We start from the raw sequence: 26,228 nt of genomic DNA on the forward strand, positions 1-26,228 counted from the left end.
GAAGAATAGCATTGTTATTTTTATCCTTATAGTAAGTTCAGATGCTATTTTTCCACTTCCCACTAGTATTTTTCTCATGACTTTCTCACTAAGTCTCTGTTGTTTTATCTCTATAAAATATATTTGTTCATTTCAAGGGTAGCCTTTTAAGTCTTTGTATCTGTTCATTCATCAAATACTTATTGTGTGCCTATATTTCTAATTTCTATGCTTGTATTACCCCTACCTAAAGGTTCTTTTTTGCTATAATTATTATTTAATTAAACTAGAAAGCAAGAAGGCTAGAATAGAAACAACCATTTTTGAAGACTAATTTATTTCTTTCAGAGGGAGACAGGAAGAGAGAAAGCACTTGTGCTCAAGGGCAGGGGGAGGGGCAGTGGGAGAAAATCTCAAGTAGACTCCCTGCTGAGCGTAGAGGCTGATATCACAGATGGCTCAATCTCAAGACCCTGAGATCATGACCTGAGCTGAAACCAAGAGGCAGATGCTCCACCAACTGATGCTTTCATGTATGCTGCCCCTCTGTTCCCATCACACCTAATCAAATCAGGAGTCATTTGCTTCAAATGTGTCCACTCTTTTGGGGAGCTTCCATATTTGGAGTTATGCAAATATATATGCATCACCTACAGGTGAAAGAGCGAAAAATCCACCTTGGCCTATAAAACTAGATTGTATAAGCTGGACCAGCAGCCCAACTTCCCTGGCAGAGAAAGAATTTTAAATTAAAACTGAATGCAACTCTGCTTTAAGGAATGCTTTCTTGGATTTCAAATGGGTCCAAAGCTGGGAAGAAGGCAGCACAGAAGATTCAGATAATCAAATGGCATCTCTGGGTGTTCCTGAAGAATCTTTAACTGGCTCCACTGAGAAGAGGGACATGAAGATTATTGTGGAGAAAATGGAATTAACAAATATGTCAGTAACCCAAACAGACCAGCTAATTTAATGGGATGACAGTTCTGAACCCCTTGTGATGGACCAGAATTTCTCTCTCTCTTTCCCTTCCCTTTTTTTTTTTTTTTTTTGGTCAAAGATAAAAGTATTGGTAGTGTCCATAAGTTCTTAATCCTTTACTATTACTAGAATGTCCTGACAATGGTACTAATATTAAAGTTTGGTTGATGTCTACTTTTGTTCAGAAGGAAACATCGTAAACACTATAGATTTAGCTAGCCTTATTCTGGCCCTAGCCCTGCCAGACACAAATCAGACCATATGTTCACAAACGGTGACTGTGTTCCTCACCACTCTCCAGGGTCCGGTTTTAAGAAGAAATATCCCTTAACGGGCATAAGTAAGCAGAGTAATACAGGCCACTTATACTCAGATGTGTAAGTTTATGATGCAGAAAAGTGTATACCTTAATGTTTTAATCACCCAAGTTTCAGAATTTAATGACCATAGAACAACACTCAATTTACATTGTTTTAAAAACATACTGACCAAACATAATGATTCTTCCATTCTCCATGGCCCTGGGATTTAAAATTTCTCTTTGAGCCATTTCTTTCCTTTGGAAAAATTAAGAAGTTAGCAAAAGCTCCCTTTGAGAATATACTGCAAATTTCCTGTTGCTAACAAGCTAGCCTACAGCTTAGGCACTTCAACAAAACCCCACATTGGACCAAGCGCAACATACAACAAGAGGACAAATACTTGCTTGGTTTATGACGCTTCCACTGCCGGTAATTGTCCACTGTATAGCCGGCTTCGGAAAACCTTCCACATGGCAGATTATTGTTTTAGACAGTCCACTGGGATCAGTTTTCTTTGTCATTTTGATTTGAGGTTTTCCTAAAATATCATTACAATTAAAATAAGTTGTTATGCTAAAATCAGAAAAGAAACCCAGATATCAAATTCTCAAAGAAAAGTTTGCATTGGTGCTCAAGTATTTATTACCTTCTACTATGAGTGTCAATGACTCTCTTTTCTTTAGGCCTTCGACCTCTTGCAGAGCAGTTTCACAGACATAGTTTCCAGCATCCTGATACTGGAGACTGGAAAATGATGGGCTAGATCGAAGCCTGATGTTGTCCTGATTAAACAAAAAGATAATTACTTCCTATGGCTTAAATACAACTCTCCGAGTATTTATTAGATAATCACGGAGCCTAATATTATTTTTCTGGATCTAGGGAAAATGCAAGTTCCTTTTTTTTTTTAACTTCAGATGCTTTCAAAAATAGATTTCCCTCGTCCTTTTCCTTTCTTGTTTTACACATTCAGAGTTTTATTTCAGACTCCTTCATTTATGGAATTTTACAATCTGGAACACATCCATAAACTTCTGAGACTCAGTTTCCTTATTTTTGAAATGGAATAATAATTTAACCATATGGAATTGTTTGAAGACTTAATTATGTAAGTAATATAATGTGTTTACATTAAGGAAAGTTCTCAATTGGTAACAGCTACTCCTTGTAGTAAATGTAGATGAACTAGTATTGAAGGACACTGGGGACCTGTGTTATGTTATCAGTGACAGGCATAAATGCCAGAAAGTCCTTTGATGGGATGCATTTATCAAGACAGGGGATCCATTACAGAGTCATGGCACTATGACCAAACGTTTTTAAGGAAATCATTACTAACAGCTTACTATCCTAATTTCTATAAACAAAAGAAATGCAGCATTTAATTTTTAAAAATCACTTGGTATACAGAAAATAGCACTATTTTACCAGTAATGGAAATTCTTCTCAGTAGACAACTAAACACAATCCTAACATCATGTAGTCTTTCCCCACTGTGAATTTTTCTACACTCCTCACCAACTAACTAACGGCCAGGCAATCTTGATCAGCACTACTGACATTAGGCATTTAATTAACAACAGTGACTGCAGTTGATGTAGAAACTGATTTAGCTAAGTAAACTTAGTTTTCCTAGTCCTGTAGTGAAACGAGTGCTCATATGTTTACTGAGTAGTCTAGTTGCCTAGAACTTGTCTAGCCCTTTGACCATTGCCTACTATAAATACATCATCTTAAATATACAGTCTACAGAGTGACATTTTTATTATGAGTGAACAAAAAGGATGATGGGGCTACACGTAAAAGAATAAAATAAGAAACTGAACTTTAAAAGAAAGCAAGTCACAGATGGTCTAGCGTTAAAAGGGTTCAAAAAGCAGTACAAAATAACGTATATTTTCAGCAAGAAAAAAATCTAACAATACATTTCCCCACAATTTTTTAAAAAGATAATTCTTATCAACTTCTATGTGAAGTGGTTTGTATGTGTTTTGTCAACATGTGCACTGGATGTTTAGATATACTAACCAAGGACTTGAGTGGTGGGATGACAGTTACAATCTTTCTCTTTGGTGACAACCTTGCCTCAAATAACCAATTACCCATCTTACTATCTCACTCCAAATAGGTAACAATGATTGGGTTCCCAGTAATGGCTGACATTTCGGACAATTACAAGAATGTAGGTACTCACTCAGGAAATACTGACCAAGCTTCACTGTGTTCCAGGTTTTCTACTACGGCTCAGGGGTGAAAAGGGGTCTATACCTTCAAGGAGCCACTAATTCAATGAACTCACAATCAGACATTTAAGGTCAGTTTCAGCCGGGAGGCTGAAATCATGTGATCAGAGCACAGTGTTTATTAAAGCCGTAAGGTCTGAGTTTTAGTCTAACTCTCACTTACGAGCTTTCTGATTTCTCTCATCAACTTCTTTCCAAGTAACAGGGGGAAAAAATAAGTGTCCCAAATATTTCACAGGGTTCTTGTAAGTGTTCTGTGAGAATAATATGGGTTAAAACACATTGAAAACTGTTAAGCTCTCGAACATGTAACCATACACATGTGTGTGTCTGGGAGCATGTGTGTATGTGTAGAATTATTTAGTACATACACATATATCAGTGCCCCGAAGTAAATCTCAGACAATCTATTATGGATGCCATACTGTTGTTGAGTACCTCTAATCATTTTATTGTGACATCATTTACATTAGTATGATAGGGAGAAAGAGAGCAGAGGTGTGGGTGTACAAACATATTACCCATGAGTATACGTATTTAGACGTCATATAAAATGCAAAAGAAGCCAAAAAGGAGTCAGTCCAAACCGTGTAGTATTACCAAGAAATATGACTTACTTTCATCCATACCACAGTTGCATTCCTGCTAGCAGATATTGTGCATGACACAGGCAAGGCATCGCCAATCTGCTTGGTCACTTCTCCACTTGGGTTTAAGGACAAATCCAAATCTGTGAAGCAGAAAATCTGCTTGAAATGCAAACTCCAGGAAAGGAAGACAGTCAAAATATTTTGGAGGAGAAAAGATGAAAGAAAAAAAATCCTTCTAATTGTATTCAAAATTCAGAACTGATTTATGTGACCAACATAACTGAATTGTAGTGAAATCAGTCTAGCTTTTCAAGCCAGGTTTGAGACCAGTTTGGACAAGGAAATGGTCAATCTAACTGATTATGCATTTATTTGCAGTTAACATGACTGATGTTTGACTGCACAGAAGTATTCCCCTGGGGTCTATTACCTTAAGAAAAACAATTCTTAAATCACTTCTGGAAGAAAAGAAAGATGATGACTAGGTAAATATGATAAGAGTTGGTAAGGCGTGCCAGGAGAAAAATCAAGCATATTTAGACAGCAGGCGATAATCTGAGAAGGTAGTCTATCTATTTCTTCAGAGAGGATTGAGTATAGTAGTTAGATTTTTTTTTTTAATGCTATTCCATTTCTCATACAGTTGAAATTTTAAATAAGATCTATTGTTAGGTACACTGTCAGCAGGCATCATTTTTTAAAAACATAGGATAAACACATCTAAGGAGGTATAATCTTTCAGATGGAAAGTAATTTCTACAAAAATCTTACTATCACAGTATGATCGGTAAGAGGAAAATCTATTTCAATAGACCAAACATTTATTGTGCAGCTACTGAGTTTCAAGAACCGACGGAAGATACAGAGATGCACATAAGTTTATAGTTTACAATTTTTGAGGTAAAGGTAATATGCTCTCAGCTACGTGACTCATACAGAGCAGCATACAAAACACCTGGTGTCATACATGCTATAGATTAAAAGCTCAATGAATATTTGTTAAAAAAAAAAAAAAGAAAAAAAAAACTAAAGGAAGGGGCTATAAACAGAGGTACAAGTAAAGACATGGGAGTGTAGAGAACAGAGCCAAAAGGGGTTTCAAAGCAGTAATAAAGGCTGGGTATATGAGGCAGTATCTGCTCGTGGCTCCTGACAGTTGAGAAGGGTTTTGATAATAGAGATACAGGGAAAATTTCTGCCACATAAATAAAGGCAAATTGCTGACAGAGTGTGCCTGACTTCCTAGTACTGAGTAATCTGCCACGAATGGTCATAACACATGAATGATAAACCTATATAATTATTGGAGGCCAGACTTTGTAAAGGGCTCTGCTTGCCATGCTAAGAAGTGAGACTTTGTTCTACAGCAGTGGGGACTTCCTCTTGCACCCCACGCTCTTGCACGTGGTTGATAGTTTGCCACCATCTTTTTTTTTTTTTGCTACCATCATTTTTAACACTCGTTTTTCCTGTTGGATTGTAAGAACCTTGAAGGTAGGACCCGGCCCTTGAGTTGTCACTGTTCACTCACAGTGTCTGCCACGTGGCAGGTTCTGGAAAACAATTGTTGAAAGAAGGAAAGAGTTTCTCTTTTAGAGTTTCTCATTAATGCTAAAATATGCATTGTCCCAGAGAAAGAAAAATGGAGTTTCTTCAGAAAATGTGGATTCATTACATTTGGATGAAAATTCTACTTGGGGAGAGTTAGAAAGTTTTGCTAGTTGGACAGTGAAGTTGCCAGTGAGAAGATAAAAGAAGTGATTTTAAAGGCTGATGATGGACTTTGGAAGTTCTGATGAAGAATCTATCCGTGCATGAATCGCCAGAGGAGTAGCAGACGCTTCATCAGCAACTATGGATCGGTGGGCGGAGAGCCCTGATGAGGGGGTCTGTTCTGTAAACAGGAGTGAGTGTGGCTTGCTGCTCCTCTATCCCCACTCCCTTTAGTCATCTATGGAAAGGAGACAAATCTTGTTTTCAGACAACAAACAAGCAATCAAGGATAAATGGGCAAAAAATAGGATTTTTATGTTTCCATTTCATGTAATTCAGAGTAGAATCTTCATTTATTTGTAATCTTTATTTCAGCTTTTAAAGAGAAATATAGGCCTTAAAGCCCGATGTTATAGTCTACCTTTCAAAACCAGAAAGCATTTAAATCCAATTAAGTGCACTGAAATCCAATTAAATTGTTAACATACTTTTGTTTAATTTTGTTTCTCTTGATCACAGCTGATCATTGAGGGACAATGTGGCTGCACCCAAGTCTTTTGCCTTGTCACGCTGTCAACTGTCCCTCCCTGCTGAAACTGTAAGTGATACAAATAAGGGCCCTTTCCTTTAGGGTCCTAAGTAGTTGGCATCTCTCAAACACAGGCTTACTGTACCATCTTCAAACACTGGATTATTGGTTATTGGCCCACAAATCTCATGGACAATGATATCAGAGAGTTCCTTCCCAGGAAATTCTATCTGCTGGTTATATTCTCTCACATCCCTTTTTTCTTTTCTTTTCTTTTCTTTTTCTTTTTCTTTTCTTTTCTTTTCTTTTCTTTTCTTTTCTTTTCTTTTCTTTTCTTTTCTTTTCTTTTCTTTTCTTTTCTTTTCTTTTTTTAAGTCATAGAACAGGCTGGTTAAATGGTCCCAGGGCTGACTGGTCCTCAGATAAAAAGCAGCATTGTTTTTATCCTGAGAGATCACTGTTTTCTCTCTAGCGAGCTCCTGATGGCAGACACATTCAGATCTATACAACATGAATATGGCGCAAAGAGAGAAATGGCCTGGCTGTGAACACTTCTTAACAGTCTGCTATTTTTACAAGGCTCCCCAGGGTGTGCTCCCAACATCAGACACTCAAAAGCAACCTTCTGATTACTCTATTCCCCAATGTATCTCCTTGTATCTCCCTCAAAGTTTTAACTCCTCTCCTATATGTTTTCCAAGCATTATAGGTCAGATGAGAGATTTAGAACCATTTCCTCAAAACAATTTCTAGTCTCTTTCAATTTTGAAACAAAGAAACCCTTCATACTCAATGGGATTAGAGCAGATCATGATCTAGAGAAACTTTATTGCAATGGAGCATGTCTAGAGGTACTACTGGGTACAAAGGAATTCCTAGGACATTTGGCCTATACCTGTAAGCAAGGCTGACATTTGCCTAAACACTCTGTAAATTCTAGTGTCACTGGGGAACAGTCCAAATTAGTTCCCCATTTCCATAATGCATCAGGTTCATCACGAACATAGATTGTCAGAAATTACAAAATAAAGGACTTAAACTATAAAAAAGATGTATCTCTCTTCCTATCACACTAGACTAAATATAACTTTTAGAGTATCTGGAGATCAAAAGCAGGTTAAAAGTTAATAAATAGGTATGGGTAGGGTGATTTTGAAGAGGTCTATTTCCAGAAATTTTCTATACTATTCTTCTATAAAGAGGCCAATAAATGGCTTTTATTGGTCTCTACCTCTGCTGCTTCCAAAAGTTGAGTCTACATAATTTTGTGTGCTAATGTTATTCTGTAATAATAATAACTTTTTTTAAAAAAGGTACTTAATCTATACTTCTTTCTGGGGCAAGTGCAAACCTTGTGAACTTCAAGATATCTAAATATTTCCTTAAAAAATAAAATGAGTAATTTCTTTAAGATCTATGTGAATATTTTGTTGATACCACAAATTGAAGACATTTAGAAAGAAGAAGGAAGTTTACCAACTGCCAAAAGTTGCACTTATTAGATCCACTCAAGATTTCAATGTTGCAGCGTAAATCTGAACCAAAGCTGAGTTTGCTCTGATGCACTTCAGTAAGTCTATTGAAACCACAGTATTTAAGAAAAATATAGTTGCAATTTATTTGAAAAGACAGCCAAGTTAGACTATTAGAGGCCTTTCAAGTGAAGTTGGTAATGCAGAATAAGGTGACTTACAGTGAACTGTGATAGCTGTTGAAGCAATCATGCTTTTTTTGTCTATCAGGGAGCACTTGTAGTCTCCTGTTGCATTTCGCCTCACATCTGTCAACGTGTAAGTATTTGAGCTTCTTATTCCTTCAGGCTGTCCCTTTTGATAGAGGTAAAATGTCAGATGATTACACTAGGTAGCTACAATGAGATGAGTTATATTTCTTGATGAAAATAGCATTTTCTTATGTCAGAAAAAAAGGAATCTGTTTCTATGGTTGGACAAATGAGAGTAGAGTTTGTGTTGTCTGATTTCTGGAAAAATAATTGCAATTTTGGTTCTAAGAAATTTGAGGAGCTAATAAACATGGTACTGATGGCATCTATTCTATTGACAGCATGGCTCAAACTTGAGAGTTAAAGCAGATTTAAAAAAAATTCTAATATCTCATTTTATATTCATGTCTTGCCTAATTCAACAAAAAGATCTGAGGCAGCATAAAACAAAACATGCCACAAATCCAAATAAAAAGGAGAGGGAAAAAAAGAAAGGAAGGGTGGGAGGAAGGGAGGGCGGGAGGGAGGGAAAAAGGGCCAGGGGAAGAAGGAAGAAAGAAATTGGGGGGAATTAAAAAAAAAAAAAAAAGAATGAAGATAAAGAAAAACTAAGAATAGAAAGAATATAGATGAACTAGGAACATATAGTAACAACAACAAAAAAATAATCATCAGATATTGTTGTTAAAGCTAAGACACAAATTTGACTGTCATCCCTGATAGCCAAAGTAGAAACATAATTAGTTTCAGAAGTTCATTTGCATATGGAACAAAACCAGTATGTTTTTGAACGTACTGTTCAAAGAACATACTATTGGGGATCCCTGGGTGGCTCAGCAGTTTAGTGCCTGCCTTTGGCTCAGGGCGTGATCCTGGAGTTCTGGGATCGAGTCCCACATCAGGCTCCCTGCATGGAGATTGTTTCTTCCTCTGCCTGTGTCTCTGCCTCTCTCTCTGTGTCTCTCATGAATAAATAAATAAAATCTTAAAAAAAAAAAGAACATACTATTATTTATTGGGAGGAACAACATTTCCTACCGACATTTAAGTCTAAAAGAATCAGCTATATTAGTCTTCTAAGTAAAGCAGTAGATGATATTCTTAAATGTTGCTGAGAAAGGTAGTGGGGCACATTTGTAAACATATCCCTTAGGTAAATGCAATATATAGTAGATGGTTTCTCTCAGTGGAAGGTTATGTCATACTCAAACCTGGGAAGAGCTCCGGGAGAGTAAACAAGTGTCCTTAACAGCTCTCTCCTAGTCTGACTCCATACTACCATGATATCTAGAACACATCCGAGAGGAATGTTCCAAATTATCTTCTCTATGTATCACTCCCTTCAGCTATCACACTGATAAAAGTTGAGGATCGGGCCCTTCAAGACCATATACCATAGCAAGATCTAGCCCCTAGCTTTATTCTATCAAGCTAAATGTAATGAGCAACAGAATGGTCCTACTTCGGAGGTTCAGAGATGTGTTCAGGAAGGCACTGTGGGTAGATTTGGAATCATCATTCTTCATTTTAGAGTTATCTGTTTTTGAAGGAACATATTCTTATAGCTTATCTGGATAATGAAAACTTGAGTTTTTGTAATTATGGTTTCCTAGGATCAGCTTTTTACTTCTTTTTTCCCTGAAATCTCTTGACACTGAGAAAAAAGGCAAGCTCACTGTTAGATGCAAAAACAAAACAAAACAAAACAAAATGAGAAAGCCCAACCTATCAAAAGACATTCTACAGGTATCCCTTGTCCCCAAGGATGACACCTTTCTCTCTTAAGCTTCCCAAGTACATACAATTCTTAATGGCAGCCAGCTGCTACACAATAGGACAAAATGATAGTAGTCTAGTTCAAGTAATAACCCTTAAGCACTTACTGGTAGGTAAAACAAAAATTCCTCAGGAGGAGGGTTACCATTTCCCAAGCACTTAAGAGTGATATTATCTCCTTCTTTGATGGCAGTTTTTGATGGCAGCACTTGTATTGTCACTTGCTCAGTAGGATCTGCAAGAGTCACAGACACAAGTTAACCATTTTCATCAAGTACAAATTACTCTGTACATACAATATAAATGACTAAATTATACACAATTTTCTCAAGAAGCTAGTAATGGTAATTACTTAAATGTATCCTTTTATAGAAGGATTGAAGTTAATAGCTACTTGCTATACCAAGTACTAATCTTGGTTAGAGAAAACTACAAAGAGACCCTGTTACATAAAAACCAATTTCTTCTTAGCAAAATGTCTTTAACTGAGGTAGGAATGACCATAATTATTTTATGTGTAAAAGACCAGTAGGAACAATCCCATTGCATGATTTCATTATAAGGACATTTAACTATATTACAAGAAGCTCACAGTTTGGAAAGCCTGGCTCAGCCAGCACCGTAGCTAAAACTATTAGGCACCCCTACACTCATCTTACATAATAATACCTTATATTAAATAAAAAGAGACATGAGCTAAGCAATGCCAGCCAGTTTTTTGGCATATAGGAGAATAGTTCAGTTTTCAAAAAGATGAACCCCATGACCTGAATGAGATCCTTATAAACAATCAACAGACTGTAAATGTATTGTAATTCTGTTCTATTCATTGGAGCCAAGCTACAACCTTCATTCCATTTTGGTCACTTTTCTGGAGAAAATAGAGCTAAAGGGTATTCTTTAGTAGAGGCTACTGCTAACGGTAGAACACTAAAGAAATTAAAGGCTGGATACAATATCTAGCAAACAGAAAATAAGAGGAGAGGGTATTGGCAACTCTAAATGACCCATTTTCTCATATATATACTTGTTATATAGCTGGATAATAAGAAAAAGAAAATAAGAATGAGAGTAGAATAATAATCTATGAAGATCTCCTTTTTAATTAGCTAATAAAACAAATAAGTGGCAGATTCAGAGTTTTTTTCCTATCTCCTGCTATCATTTATTTATCTTTTTAGGATCAAAATGCAGAAAAAATTTGAGTGGTTGGTAAAGATTGCTTGGTTGCCTTTTCTTCATGCTTGGGCCTCTCTGACAATTTGCCCAGAATGTTCTGAAGCTAAACAGTGATTGGTTTAATATACTTTTTGTTAGTTTTTCTGAATTTCCCTGAGGTAGTTCCCTGACTACCAGCTCCCAGTAAAGCTGGAAGGTAAATAAAATCTGGCTTTTATCCCCCACTGGCCTTCCAATTCTACTCCTTCTTCACTCTTTTATGTAGTCCTTCACTGACTGTTTTTGGCCTGTTGCATGTCACTGCAAGACTACTCAATCAAAGCTGACACCAGAACAGCTAGGATCACAATCTGTCTGACTTCCTGCTTTATTTCAAAACTTCCCTTCTCTGTGTCTCCTTTCAATAGGCTCTGCTCTGTATTAGAGAATTGAAGAACTACACTGAGATCAGAGAGATTTGAGTTTTAACAGTAACTTTCTAGCTGTCCAACTACCATGCCTCGAACAAAACTAACCATTTCTTGCTCTCCTGTTGCCCTGACTTTTTCGCAGAATTCTATTCTGTTCATTAGTAAATCATTCTTCCAGGTATTATTCTGGTTTTCTCTTACCCACTCTGTCACCAAGTCTTAATGGTTAATGTTATGTTTTGTGTCTGATTCTCCCCTTTTATTCCCACTAAAACTTCCATAGTCCAGGCTACACCTGAAACATTGCCATCAAACTTAGTCTCTCATTCTACTCTTTCATATATATATATGAAATATATATATGAACATATATATGAACATACACACACACACACACACACATATTTCCTCTAAATCAGTATTCTGAAGTAATGTTTTGAAGATTACAATGTGAAGATTGAAATAAAAATTTCTTAACCTGATATCCATGATTGCCTTGAACTCTTCAGGTGAGAATTATACCTCAATACTCCATTTATACCACTACATAATAAGCAAGAGTCTACTCAAATTTTCTTTGTCCCATCTCCATTTATCCACTGTCCAATCATATATTCATTTGTTCAGTTTATCTACTGTCCAATCATATATTCATTTGTTTAGTTAATATATATTTTGTGCTGGCACTAAGTGCTGAAGTTACACAGTTGAAAACAGCATAGCTTTCAATATATTTATAATGACATCAAGCAATTAAGACTATAACAACATACAAATTGCATATGATGTGATCGCTGGTAGCTTATAGTTGCATGAGACTGCGAAGTGTCTGGTAGGAATTGATGCTACAGCTGGGTTTTAAAGAATAAGTAAATGTTTGCTAGAAAACAAACGTAAGGTAGTGATAGCAAATGGATAGGCATATAAGTAGAATTCTACTGGAGGAATCTGGAAAACAGAACAGAACTGTAAAAGACAGAGTGAAATGATGAAGATTGAGACATAGTGCAGGACCATGGCTGCAAGGGATTTGAGGTGTATTGAAATTGGGAATGAAAAGGCAAAAGAGGCAGCCCGGGTGGCTCAGCGGTTTAGCGCCGCCTTCAGCCCAGGGCGTGATCCTGGAGACCCGGGATCCAGTCCCACGTCAGGTTCCCTGCTTGGAGCCTGCTTCTCCCTCTGCCTGTGTCTCTGCTTCTCTCTCTCTCTCTCTCTCTGTCTCTCATGAATAAATAAATAAGATATATTTTTTAAAAAGACAAAAGAGGGAAAGAAAAAATCTTGGATCACGAAAGTAGACTTAGGGAATGCAGGGACTCTATCAAACATAACATTTGTATCATAGGAGTCCCAGCAGAATAAGAGAGAGAAAAGGGGGCAGAAGGTTTATTTGAGGAAATTACACTGAAAACTTCCCTAATCTGGGGAAGAAAAGATATCCAAGTCCAGGAAGCACAGAGAACTCTCATCAAAATCAACTTTGAGAGGGAAAGAAAGACCAAAAGTGACAAATACTAGGAAGAGATGGAGAAAATCTCCAGAAACAACAAAACAAGTAATAAAATGGCACTAAATTCATATCTGTCAATCATTAATCTGAATGTAAATAGACTAAATGCACCAATCAATAGACATAGGGTGTCAGATCAGATAAAAAAAACAAGACCCATCTATATGCTGCCTACAAGAGACTCATTTTAGACCTAAAGACACCTACAAATGAGAGTGAGGGTATAGAGAGATACCTACTATGCAAACGGGATGTTAAAAGAAAGCTGGAATAGCAATTCTTATATCAGACAAACTAGGTTTTAAACCAAGGTCTGTAACAAGGGATGAAGAAGGGTACTATATCATAATAAAGGGGTCTAACCAACAAGAAGATCTAATGATTGTGAGAACCACCAAATATAGTAAACAATAACAAGCATAAAGGAACTCATTGGTAATAGTACATTAATAGTAGAGGACTTTAAAAGTCCACTTCCACCAATGGACAGATCATCTAAGCAGATAATCAACAAGGAAACAATGACTGTGAATGACATACTGGACCAGACAAACTTAAAAGATACAGTCAGAACATTTCATACTAAAGCAGCAAAATATACATTCTTTTCAAGTACACATGGGACATTCTCTAGAATATATCACGTACTAGATCACAAATCAGGACTCAACAGGTACAAAAAGACTGAGATCACACCATGCATATTTTCTGACCACAAGGCTATGAAGTTTGAAGCCAACCACAAGGAAAAAATTGGAAGGACACCCTATAAAAGAATGAATGGGCCAACCAGGACATTAAAGAAGAAATAAAGAAATATAAGGAAAAAAATGAAAATGAAAATATGATGGTCTGAAACCTCTGGGATGCAGCAAAAATAGTCATAAGGGGAAAGTCCATAGCAATACAGGCCTACCTCAAGAAGCAAGAAAAATCTCAAATAACCTTATACTTAAGGGAGCTAGAAAAAGAACAACAAATGAAACCTAAAGCCAGCAGAAGGGAAGTAGTAAAGATTAGAACAGAAATCATTGATACAGAAACAAAAAAAATTATAGTAGAACAGATCAATGAAACCAGGAGCTAGTTCTTTGAAAAAATTAATAAAACTGATAAACCACTAACCAGACTTATCAAAAAAAAAAAAAAAGAAAAAGAAAAAGGACTCAAGTAAATAAAATTACAAATGAAAGAAGAGAGATCACAACAAACACCACAGAAATACAATTATAAAAGAATATTATGAAAAATTATATGCCACCAAACTGAGCAATCTGGAAGAAATGGATAAGTTCCAAGAAACATATAGCTACCAAAACTGAAACAGGAAGAAATAGAAAACTTGAACAGACCAATAACCAGCAAAATAATTGAATCAGTAATCAAAAATTTTCTAACAGACAAAAATTTAGAGTCAGATGGTTTCCCAGGGGAATTCTACAAAACAGTTAAAGAAGAGTTAATACCTATTCTTCTCAAATTACTCCAAAAAATAGAAAAGGAAGGAAAACTTCCAAATTCATTCTATGAGACCAGCATTACCCCAGATCCAAAACCAAACAGAGATCACAAAAAAAGAGAACTGCAGGACAATATCTCTGATGAATATGGACATAAAAATTCTCAACAAAATACTAGAAATCAAATCCAACAGTACATTAAAAGAATAATTCACTGGGATCAAGTGGGGTTTATTCCTGGGTGGCCAGAGTTCAATATTTGCAAATCAATCAACATGATACACCACATTAATAAAAGAAAGGATAAGAACCATATGATCCTTTCAATAGATGCAGAAAAAGCATTTGACAAACTACAACATCCATTCTTCATAAAAACCCTCAACAAAGTGGGGATAGTAGGAACATATCTCATCATAATAAAAGACATATATAAAAAACTCACAGGTAATATCATCCTCAATGGGGAAAAACTGATACCTTTTCCTCTATGATCAGAAGCAAGAGAAACATCCACTCGCAAACATCACTGTTATTTTACATAATATTGGAAGTTCTAGCCTCAGCAATCAGACAACAAAAAGAAACAAAAGGCATCTTATTGGCAAGGAAGAAGTCAAATTTTCACTATTTGCAGATGACAAGGTAATCTATGTAGAAAACCTGAAAGACTTCACAAAAAATTGCTAGAACTGATACATGAATTCAGCACAGTTGCAAGATACAAAATCAATGTACAGAATTCAGTTGCATTTTGATACACTAATAATGAAGCAATAGAAAGAGAAATTTAAAAATCGATCCTATTTATAAACATACCCAAAACCATAAGATACCTAGGAATAAACCTAACCAAAGAGGTAAGAGATCTGTACCCTAAAAACTATACAACACTCATGAAAGAAATTAAAAATGACACAAGAAACAGAAAATATTCCATGCTCATGGAAGGAAAGAACAAATATTTGTTAAAAAGTCTATACTACCGAAAGCCATCTACACATTTAATGCAATCTCTGTTAAAATAACAACAGCATTTTTACAGCTAGAACAAACAATCCCAAAATTTGTATGGAACCACAAAAGACTTGAATAGCCAAAGCAATCTTAAAAAAGCAAAGCAAAGCTGGAGTCATCACCATTCTGGATTTCAAGCTGTATTAAAGCTGTAGTGATCAAAACAATATGGTCCTGGCACAGAAAAAGACACATAGATCAATGGGACAGAATAGAAAACTCAGAAATGGACCCACAACTATATGGTCAACTAATCTTCGACAAATTCTCTTCAAGAAATGGTGTTGGGAAAATGGGACAGCAACATGTAGAAGAATAAAACTGGACCACTTTCTTACACTGTACACAAAAACAAATTCAAAATGGATAAAAGACCTAAATGTGAAACAGGAAACCATCAAAATCCTAGAGAACACAGGCAGCAACCTCTTTGACATTGGCTATAACTGCTTCTTAATGGACATGTCTCTGGAGGAAAGGGAAACAAAAGCAAAAATGAACCATCGGGACTTCATCAAGATAAAAAGCTTCTGCACAGCACAAGAAACAATCAACAAAACTAAAAAGCAACCTACAGAATGGGAGAAGATATACAGAAATGACATATCTGATAAAGAGTTAGTATCTAAAATCTATACAGAACTTATAAAATTTAGTACCCCCCCAAACCCAAATAATCCAGTTTAAAAATGGGCAGAAGACATAAATAGACATTTTTCCAAAGAAGACATCCAGATGGCTAAGGCACATGGGAAGATATTCAACATCACTCATCATCAGGAAAATACAAATCAAATCTCCAATGAGATACCACCTTACATTTGTCAGAATGGCTAATTGTAACGACACAGGAAAGTAGAAATGTTGGCCAGGATGCAGAGAGGGGAACCCTCTTACCTGCTGGTGGGAATGCAAACTGGTACATCTACTTTGGAAAACAGTATGGAAGGTCTTCAAAAAATTAAAAATAGAATTATCTGATAACCCAGGAACTGCACTAGTAGGTATTTACCCAAAAGAGGCAAAAATACTGATTTGAAGGGATGCACCATAATGTTTCTAGCAGTACTATCAACAATAGCCAAATTATGGTAAGAGGCCAAATGTCCGCTAAGTGATGAATGGATAAAGTAGTTGTGGCATATATATATATGGTATATATATGCCATATATATATATATATACATAGTATATATTCCATTATATATGGAATATATGGCTCAGTAGTATATATTCCTTTATATATAATTCCATTATATAATATATAATAGTGATAATATATAATGTTATTTATATATATATAATGGAATATTACTATATGTGTGTGTGTATAATGGAATATTACTGAGCCATAAAAAAGAATGAAATTTTGCCACTTGCCATGACATGGACGGAGGTAGAGAGTAATAAGCTAAGTGAAACAAGTCAGTGAGAGAAAGACAAATACCATACAATTTTCCTCATATGTGGAATTTCTGAAATGTGACAGATGAACACAGGGGGAAAGAAGAGATATAGGTAAACCATAGAACAGACATCTAACTATAGAGAATAAACTGAGGGTCGCTGGAGAGGAGGTGGGGAGGGGGATGGACTAAATGTGTGATGGGGATTAAGGAGGGCAGTTGTGATGAGCAAATGGTGTTGTGATGAATCACTAAATCCTACATCTGAAACTAATATTATACTGTATGTTAACCAACTGGAATTTAAATAAAAACTGGGAAGAGAAAAAAAAACAACAGGGGGAGTGTGAAAATTAATCTGAGAGATCTGGGGAGTTATTAAAGAATTCTCATCATAGCACTAACCTAACGTGGTCACATTTGTTTTTAGAAAGATATTTCTGGCAGCAACTTGGAGGGCAGTTTGGAGTGAACAGAAAGGAATATTATTTTGGAAATCACGGAAATACTGGCAATGAAGAATGGTGGCATATTCTTAGGCAGTGTCAGAGGCAGAATCAGATAAGCATAAAAATTAAAGAGCCAGATTCTATATCGCTTCGTTACGGACTGGATAGGGTAAGAAAGGACTAGTGCATCTTCCGCAAGATGAATTGACCAAATGTCCTCCTTCTGAATGTACCCTCTGCCCTTTCTGTTTAGCTCCCTCCTTCTCCACCCTGGAGTCACCCAGAGCAGTGCTTCTCCAGGTGTGGTCCTCAGATGAGCAGCATTAGTATCACCAGGGAATTTGTTATAAATACCTCTCCCGCCAACTACTGGATGAGAAACTTAGAGCAGGGTCCAGCGATCTGTGTTCTAAGTCCTTCTGGCAATTCTGATGCACACAAAAGAGTTTGACAATCACTGCCCCCGGGCATCTGAGCTTTCAAGGCTGTTCACTGCGTTCTGAGTGTCACTTACCACCTGCAACCTTGCACTGACCACTTCCTCCTGGTGTAGGTATCTTATTTCTCTACTGGAGTACTAAACTCTGAATGTCAGAACTCTTGTCTTCAGCACTTTTTTATCTTTACCATGAAGCCCAGCACTGCATACATTGTGCCTTCTCAAAAGCTGTGCCAAATGCACTCCACAGCCAGCCAAAATAAAATCATTTCCTTCCTATTCATTCGAGGACTTTTCTGCTTACCCAACCCGTTGTGTCTGATAACATACATTCCTTCTTTTTCTTAAGCCAGTTTCCCAGTCCTCATTGTTCATCTTGATACTCTTTCCTATCTTTACTCTTGCACTTACACCAAGATAGTGTATTTCCAGTGGAACATTTCTGGACAGAATTGTGCCTTTACGTACAGAAATAATAATTTGATTTTTAGTAAGGTGTACGGAATGAAATACTTTAAATCCTCACTTTTAAGTCAGTATATAAGTTGGAACTTATATACAAAGTTGAAGGCACAACAATCCCTTATTGTTAGGGAAAGTGGAATTTCAGGTTGTTCTTATATAATAAGGTTCTGCACTATATGGAACCAAAATAGCTATGTAGAGGAGATAAAACCCTACAAAGGTTCAACTGGCATTTTTGTTCTTTCTCCAGAACACATGTAGAAGTACTCGCTTATTTTACTACGTAAGGCAGTATTGTAAGAAGTTTTGATTCATTTTTTTAAAATAAAGAAATTCTTTCTTGCATTTCTCCAAAAACAATATCTCTAGTTCTATGCTTATGTAATAATAATGATCATATAATAATAAATAATAAAAATAGTACCTAATAAAAAGAATTTAATGAACAATATAGGATGCTATTTTAGATTTGTGATTTCACTTAATCTCCATAACAACACTGAGCTATTTTTTCATTTCAAGATAAGAAAACTGAGAGTTAAAGTAGTTAACTACTCTTCTAGAAAGACACAGAAATTGATTGTGCTGTGCCTGGACTGTCAGCCTGTTTGCTCTGAATCTTGGCACCTGTCTTATAGGAAAGAGAATGGCATTGCAGAAAAGGATTCCAACTAATTTACGGCACGTCTCTGGTTCTCCCTTTACTGCTAAGTAAAATAATGGAGTTAGGTCAGATGATCAAGAAGGTTCCTTTTTAGTCTGATATTCTATGTTTCAAATCTATGAAATAAAGTCAACCAAAATGTCTCAGAATACAGCATCCTATTTAAACTTATGCAATTGATCTTATTATCAAAATAAATTTTTCCATTAAAATGGAAGTCCCCTATCTAGAAGACCAATCAGTCAGAAGCCTCGATTCATCTGTCCTTATTCAGAAAGTAATCAGATGGCATTTTGAACTCCTACAAAATTCATAGCTTATGTGCAGAAGAGATGTGCAGAAATGACAAAGTGGAAAGTAAAAGGTATCCTAAGATAGGGTAAGCATTTATTCTATAGGTCTTCCAAAGGAGAAACAGATTATTTGAGTAACTGCAGAAGAAAAAAGGGAGGTTGAAAGTAAAGCCCAAAGAGCATGTGGATTCGGACTTGAAAGGTTAAAGCATTCGAATACTCTTAAGACATTAAAATTGCATAATTACATATTGGGTTACTCACAGTAAATATCAAAGATTGCTTGTTCAGACTGAACTGTTTTCTGGCCAGATGGTCCATAATACGTCACAGAGCAGGTAAATGGCATTTGTATGTCAGCCTTGGTTGCCTTGTACTCCAGGGATGAAGTCATGGTATACAGCTGAGTTACCGGGTCCATTTGCTTTTTAAAAATTAAGACTACCACTGAAGAAAATAAGAATACTAATGATAGCATTTTTCATTGGAAAATCACAATCCTTAGTTAAATGTCACAACACCTTGAGAAGTGGTTTTGTCCTTCTTACTGTATTTAACAGGAGGGAAAATTGACATGTACCGAGGTAGAATGTCTTTTCTAAACCATGAAATCAGAGACATAGACAGAAATAGAATCCTGGAATCCTATCTCCCACTCACTTTAATTAACTTCTAGAATATGCCATATACAGAAATAATTTTTCTCTGCTCTTGATTCCTCTGCACAAGGACTAAAATGATGTTTTTAAAAAAATCACTTAATGACTTAATGGTTACTTAAAGGAACAAAGCATAGAGCCATAGATCAAAGAGGGCATCGCATTTAGATGCAGGACAGTCTAAGGAATGCCAGGACAAGAGAAAGTCAGAATAGGTCATCTGAATTTACTGCCCACTTCATACCCACCTCCTTCAAGGGGTTGCAGCACTTTTCCATTCCTGTACCATGTGATGTTGCCGTCTGGATAACTGTCTTTTGAAATGCAGTCTCCCAACTGCAAAATGAAGAGAAAATGTGGACACCTTGGTTCCGTCAGTGGTTGTCAATTTGAAAGATTTGGACTCCTCAGGGGGTGCAGTTGCTCCAAAGGTTTCCTGGCCCTTTCATTACCCAAGCATTGACTGTGGACTGAATACGTGGTCTCTTGCATTAAAAACAATGTCTTGTACTTAAAATTATGGTCTTGCTCACTTAAAAATATGCAAGAGATGCTGCCACTATTAATAAAATCACATTTGTTTAAAAGCATTACCAAATTCTTTTTGACATTATTCATTTTTAACATTAACTAAATAACATAACTACATTACGCTGGCGATTGCCATGGTTCACAGATCTCAGCATGCAAGAATCATAATGGTGGTAAGGCTGCCTCTCCGGTTTCATACCATACACATTTTAGATACATATACCTACCAAATCTACAATTCCCACCGCTTTTCTTCAAATGTGTTATAACTTCAATATTGGCATGTTCAAATAATATTACGCAGTAAAATTTAATCTGATTCAAAAAACTTTTAACTTGTTTGCATTCTTTTTTATCCACAAAGGAAAATTAAGTTATTTTACTTGGTGAAAATAAGATTATTAGACAATTGATGTACCCAAATATAAACTCCAGCTTTGTTCCCTCTTGATGCAGCCTTTCTTCACACCTCATAATGTGATTGTTCAAATTTGACCTTCTCACATCTTTATTTCAACTTTTCAATAGTTTAATCTGCCAAGAGGATAAAGTCGAAACTCCCTCCGTGACATAAGGCTTGTCATAATCCAGCTTCTCTATTTACTTCTCCAAATTTATCTTTTACTGCAGTCTCTTGCCTCCCGTCTTACCACACAAAGTTCCAGCAACGCAAATAATGTGATGTTTCTTAAAAATGCCATTCTCCTTCACATCATATTATTTCATGCTGTCGGAAAGTCTTTCTATCCTTGGTTCAGAGAAAACTTACTCATCTTTCATGACTCCATTTAACATTCAGTTCATTCAAACAGGGAAGACTTATGCTTTTCTCCTTCCTCTCCTCTCTTCTCCCTTCAGAAATGACTAAATCTTCCTCTGTGTTCCCACTCTAACTTGGGCAGACTTTCCGATTGGCATCTGCAACACTGTCAGCTCTACAAGAGCAAAGTCTATCTTATTTGTCCTGGCATCTGAGGCTAAGAGAAGACATTTAACATTAAGCCAAGTGAAGGCAATAAATCAAAAAAAAAAAAAAAAAAAAAGTTCTCACCTTTTTTAGCTGCTCTGTTTCGAGAAAAGGTGCTTTGCTTACAATTTCAGGTTTGGATGGTTGCTCTAAAGTTAAGCAGAGAAAAGTTTTAAGTACACATGAAGGAACAAAAGGACATTTGTCATTTGGATTATAGAAAAATAATTCATTTATTCAAAGCAGTAAAATAAAGAACACATTCCCATATAATCTGTGATTAAGAAATCTGGTTAGCCCTCTCCCTCCAAATATTTGCTTTATTATATTAAATGCTATTTTAAATGCTTATTACTCCTTTGTAGAAAATATTGGTAATGTGTTCTGAAAGCTTTCTAAGCAGTGAATATGGATTTGATAATGAAACAGAGGTTAAAATGCTAAATATAAATATTATTTTCAATTGATTATCATGTGTACTTTCTACCTACATACAACTTCAGCTACTTAAATGAAGAAATGAATCCACAAGGGGTACTTATTAAAAGCATAAATTTCTGAGCCTCCTCTGGCCAGAGGCAAAATCTCCAGGGTAAGTCCTATAAATCTACTTTTTAAAACAAGTTCCCTACAAGATTTTCAGGCACACTGAAATGTAAGAATCACAGCTCTGAAATCGTGGTGACTAAAAGGAGTTAAGGGAAATAGAAGCTCAATTTTTCTGTGTATCACAAACCTTATTGTTTAAGGTGAAGTCATATTATGAAACTATAAATGTAGGGAAAACCTTCAAATTTGGGACTGAGATAATGGGCAGAAGCATTTCAAATATAGGAAGTTCTGTAAGCATCCATTTTAAGAGAGTCTTCAGGGAGAACTGGTTAAAAATCTCAGCAACAAGGTATTATTCAAACTTATTTTAAGTTATTTATTCTTCACTGTTAGTTATCTATCACTGACGGATTTTTTACTTTTTAATTAGTTCTAACAATTGGTCCCCAGAAAATGGATATTGCCTCTTGGTCATTGATTTTTGTGGATCTCATGGAGCAAAACTATTCTATTCTCATATAAACAAATAAAGACAATCAGTTATTCTTTCATTCATAGTCTCATTGTTTACGAGCTCCAATACCGTTAATTTTTATTACCAAACTAGACTAAATTGGCTTTTATATAATTATTACTCAATTTGGAATTCCATTATCAGATGCATTGCCTACCCAGACCATTATAGAAAATAAGGATGAAGACAGAAAGGTTTTGGAATAACGAAATGGCTATCACCAAGACTGTAAGCAAAAAATATGTAAACTTCTTCATGTTACTACTGAGAGTCAGTCTCCCTTTTGCAATTGTTTTATATGAGAAATTGGAACAATGAATAATAATAGTAAAGCCTCCTATGTGTTCAACTTATACCCTTTAATTATAGGAGAGCCTACTTACTATTAATTCTAGAAACATAATTCTAATTCAATTTTCACAAGATGGATTATTAGAAAATAATTATATATATATTTAGAAAAATATACAGATTGGAAACAAAACACAAGAAAGATAGAAAAATGAAATATAGAAGAATAGAAAAGTATAATAGAGACAATTACATTAACACAAACAAGAAGTGACACCTGATTGACTGTTAGATGTGACCAAAAAATTATTAAAAACTGACCCAAAAAATCAAAATAAACAGCAATTTCTGGGAAACTTATGGTGGGGGACTAAAGCCTTCACGTATCAGTAAGCACTAGTGTTATCATAAATTTAATGTAATGCCATTAATGTTCACAATTACAACTCTGAATTATTGATGAAACATTAAATTCTGTTCTGAATTTATGTTTTAAGACCAATATCTAAAACATTTGAGAGATGTATCCAAAATATTTAAACAAAATGAAAATCCTTGGTGCTTAAGTAAGTGAGCCAAAGTTCTCTGGGAACTAAAATCAAGTATTTTGTGATACCTTTCTGAGAGCATCAGACAGGTAAGGTATTAAATTAATTTATGTGGTCAATCAAGAGTCAAAATTAACAAGAGAAAAAGAACAAATGGGTTTGTGTTTCCCCTTCAGTAGCATCTATGCCTAGAATATAAAAAGAGATTTAAAGAGTCATCTGAAAAAATTGAGGCTCTTTTTTTTTTTTTTTAAATAATTGAAGCTTTTAATACAAAATGTAGGTGGGCAGTGTTGCTAAGTTGCATTAGTTTTTAGTTCACCATAATCATATACCAAAATAGTTGGGCACATACTTCCTCTTCTGTAGAATATATATATTCCTCTGCTTTGTAAACCTTATGATGTATCATCAGTGAATATAAGATCATAAATGCTCAGTGTGTAACAAATGTTGGTCCTTTACACATGGCTATATATATGTTTCTTCCATAAATACTTTCCAAAATTTATACTTCTTTCAATAAAAATGAAACTGTGGAAAACCCAGAAACCTGCTGAAAGAATGCTTAAAGTTTAGGCCTCTTTACACTGTAACTCATCTTTTTATTAGAAGAGAATCACAGTGGGTATTGTGGAAGTAATGGTAATACCTATTGCAATTCTTTGAGTTCTTTTCCCCCAAACTTTTGTTTCAAATCCACAAGATATTTGTATGTAATTTTCTCTTATATTAGTTTGCAACAATCAATGGGTATTAGTTGGAGGACCATAAAAGAGGACACGTACTATTTTAGCAAAATTGCATATCGATTCTAAAGTGCTTAAAAAAAACTTTACATGAATTATGCCTTAATATAATTCAGGGATTCATAACCAAGCATAGAATTGAAAGGAAAAGTCATACCATTTATTTGCATTATGAAAATAATTTTGTCAAGCCAGCTGAGGATGAAGAGATGAGGGCAAAATTGCTCTTTATCACCCACAATGTACAGTGTATTACCAAAACCACGCACAGGATAGTTCAATTTGATATGAGAGGAAGGCAAGAAAAGGGACTGGTTACACTGATTCATGAATGTTCCTCCCAGTATTTTGTCAGTCATTACCTTGTATAAATTCTGATGTATTTTAAGTAAACAACGGTTGACATGGAATCATAGTTTATTTTCCTCATAAGAAAGGTATTTTTTTATATCAAAAGAATAAAAAGAAAATCTATTATGTAGGTCTCATTTGTTAAATAGGTCATTTTCTGCTTCCTTGATTAAAAAAAAAAAAAAATCCTTCCAGGTTGATTAACTTTCATTGGGAAGGTGAGCGGAAGGATGCTCAGTTCTTACAAAACATTGAGAACAAATGGAAGCTCTAACATAAGGGTGTGAAGTCAACCAGCATTGCCCATCACTCAGGGAAGAACTGGTCCAAACGTACACTGACTCTGTGTCACAGGAACAGACTTCCTTTTAACGTCACAGACACTAGAACACAAGAGGATTTACAGATTAGCTCTAGACTGTGGTTTTCAAACACTTTTTAAGAGCTGGGGCCGTTCTCCCCTTTTGTCTCCCCCTGAATGAATTATTGTGAAAAAACTTCAAAATATATCAGGTGAGTGGAATGCTAGCTAACAGAAGCAGTGCCCCTCTTCAGTAGCTCCTCCAGAGGATCCTAGGAACATGGTAGGAAAACCACTCTCCAATTTGAAGCACTTATTTTACTGTTGAGAGAAGAAGCTCCAGACTAGTAAACTTCCCCAAGGTCAGAAATTAGCACCAGGGATAACAGAGCCAGGTCTTCTGATGACCAGTGAGTGGTTTTTCTGTTACAGCACTGACAGCCAGCTGGCAATCTGGGAACCCATTTGAGCTCTGAAACCTTTGCACAATGACTGGAATAAATCTTAGGGAACTTTAAAGGCTTTACTGTTGCTTCTGAATATTTTTATTAACTTCCAATGTACACTAAATGCAAACACAGTTTAATTCTGATGTCATTCAATGACTTTTTTTTTTTTTAAGCTGTACTTGTGGCAATAAAGAATGTGACTTATTTGAATCTGGGTGGCTTTGTGGGCATGACTATCGTATCTGAGGTATAGTTTAAAGCTAAACAAACCTACACCAGAGGTAACAGAGTCATCAGTCATGGCCTCCAGTTTGAATAAAAACAGTATGAGTTTGCCCATGAGGATGGCACTCTGCAGCAAGCTGATCTGGGATTAGCTCACGTCAACCATACTCGATTCTGTAGTACACAGTGCGTGTTGCTAGGTGATTCGACAGAAGGAAACAGAGGACTGATTGATGAGCCTAGTAACTCTTAAGTGACTGCAATATACACATGCACAGAATAAAAGTCTCCCTGTCACAGCTGCTGTTTGCTTCACAAAATGTGGCCCAGAGTAAATTCATTATTATTTTTTTTTAAAGTAAAGCCCCTATATGCTCTTGCAAACACTTTCCTTATCATGAGCTGTGCTGTTCATTTAATTGGACTTGGAGGGTACCACGGTTTCTAGTATAAAATGCTTTTCGAGAGTGTGTAACTTGTCTATTTGAATTCTCCCTGGCCCGGAGCCTGGAATGCAAATTCTGTTTCTGAGAATCACTTTGTTTTCAACAATATTCAAAAGAGAAGGGGGTCGGGGGTGCTGCCAGTATGTGGGGTGTGAGTTTGTTTTCAAAATCATAGAAATCCCCTGTATTCCAAAATAGCTTACAAATTTTTATCAAAGTAGACCAACTGTATTTTTGGTTTTTTTTTTTTTTTTTTGCTTTTTTTCAGATTGCTGTATGGTGTTTTCTTGAAGTGTATCCTGAAAATTGTCACAAATGACTCTTCTGAAGGAAACAACCTGGATTTTCTAAACTTTATGGGAGACTAGCATGATATTTGATAATTTTAACACAGTGAAAAAGAAACCTGACAATGACAAATCAATACAACCTTTGGGGTGCTATGACTTAATCTCTACCTACTGTCTTACATTCTTGTTGCATACTTAAATTTATGACATCATGGCCTAATTTAAAA

At 35.8% G+C, this 26,228-nt stretch overlaps 1 protein-coding gene across 3 annotated transcripts in view; it reads right to left on the reverse strand.

Moving 5' to 3' along the window:
• Positions 1-26,228, reverse strand: part of ALCAM (activated leukocyte cell adhesion molecule) — a 210,915-nt gene that overhangs the window by 26,100 nt on the left and 158,587 nt on the right. For 2 of the 3 annotated variants that reach the window (XM_077884307.1, XM_077884305.1), the window contains exons 4-11: positions 21,370-21,434; positions 20,036-20,123; positions 19,393-19,575; positions 9,944-10,071; positions 8,031-8,163; positions 4,123-4,235; positions 1,909-2,044; positions 1,667-1,800 (exon numbers count right to left, since the gene is read on the reverse strand). In XM_077884307.1, coding sequence (XP_077740433.1) covers positions 1,667-1,800; positions 1,909-2,044; positions 4,123-4,235; positions 8,031-8,163; positions 9,944-10,071; positions 19,393-19,575; positions 20,036-20,123; positions 21,370-21,434 — 980 coding nt within the window. Of the gene's footprint in view, positions 1-1,662; positions 1,801-1,908; positions 2,045-4,122; positions 4,236-8,030; positions 8,164-9,943; positions 10,072-19,392; positions 19,576-20,035; positions 20,124-21,369; positions 21,435-26,228 lie in introns of all 3 variants that reach the window. The other variant, XM_077884306.1, reaches the window with a different exon arrangement.

The sequence above is a fragment of the Canis aureus genome, chromosome 35 (genome assembly GCF_053574225.1).
Source record: "Canis aureus isolate CA01 chromosome 35, VMU_Caureus_v.1.0, whole genome shotgun sequence".
Taxonomy (NCBI): domain Eukaryota; kingdom Metazoa; phylum Chordata; class Mammalia; order Carnivora; family Canidae; genus Canis; species Canis aureus.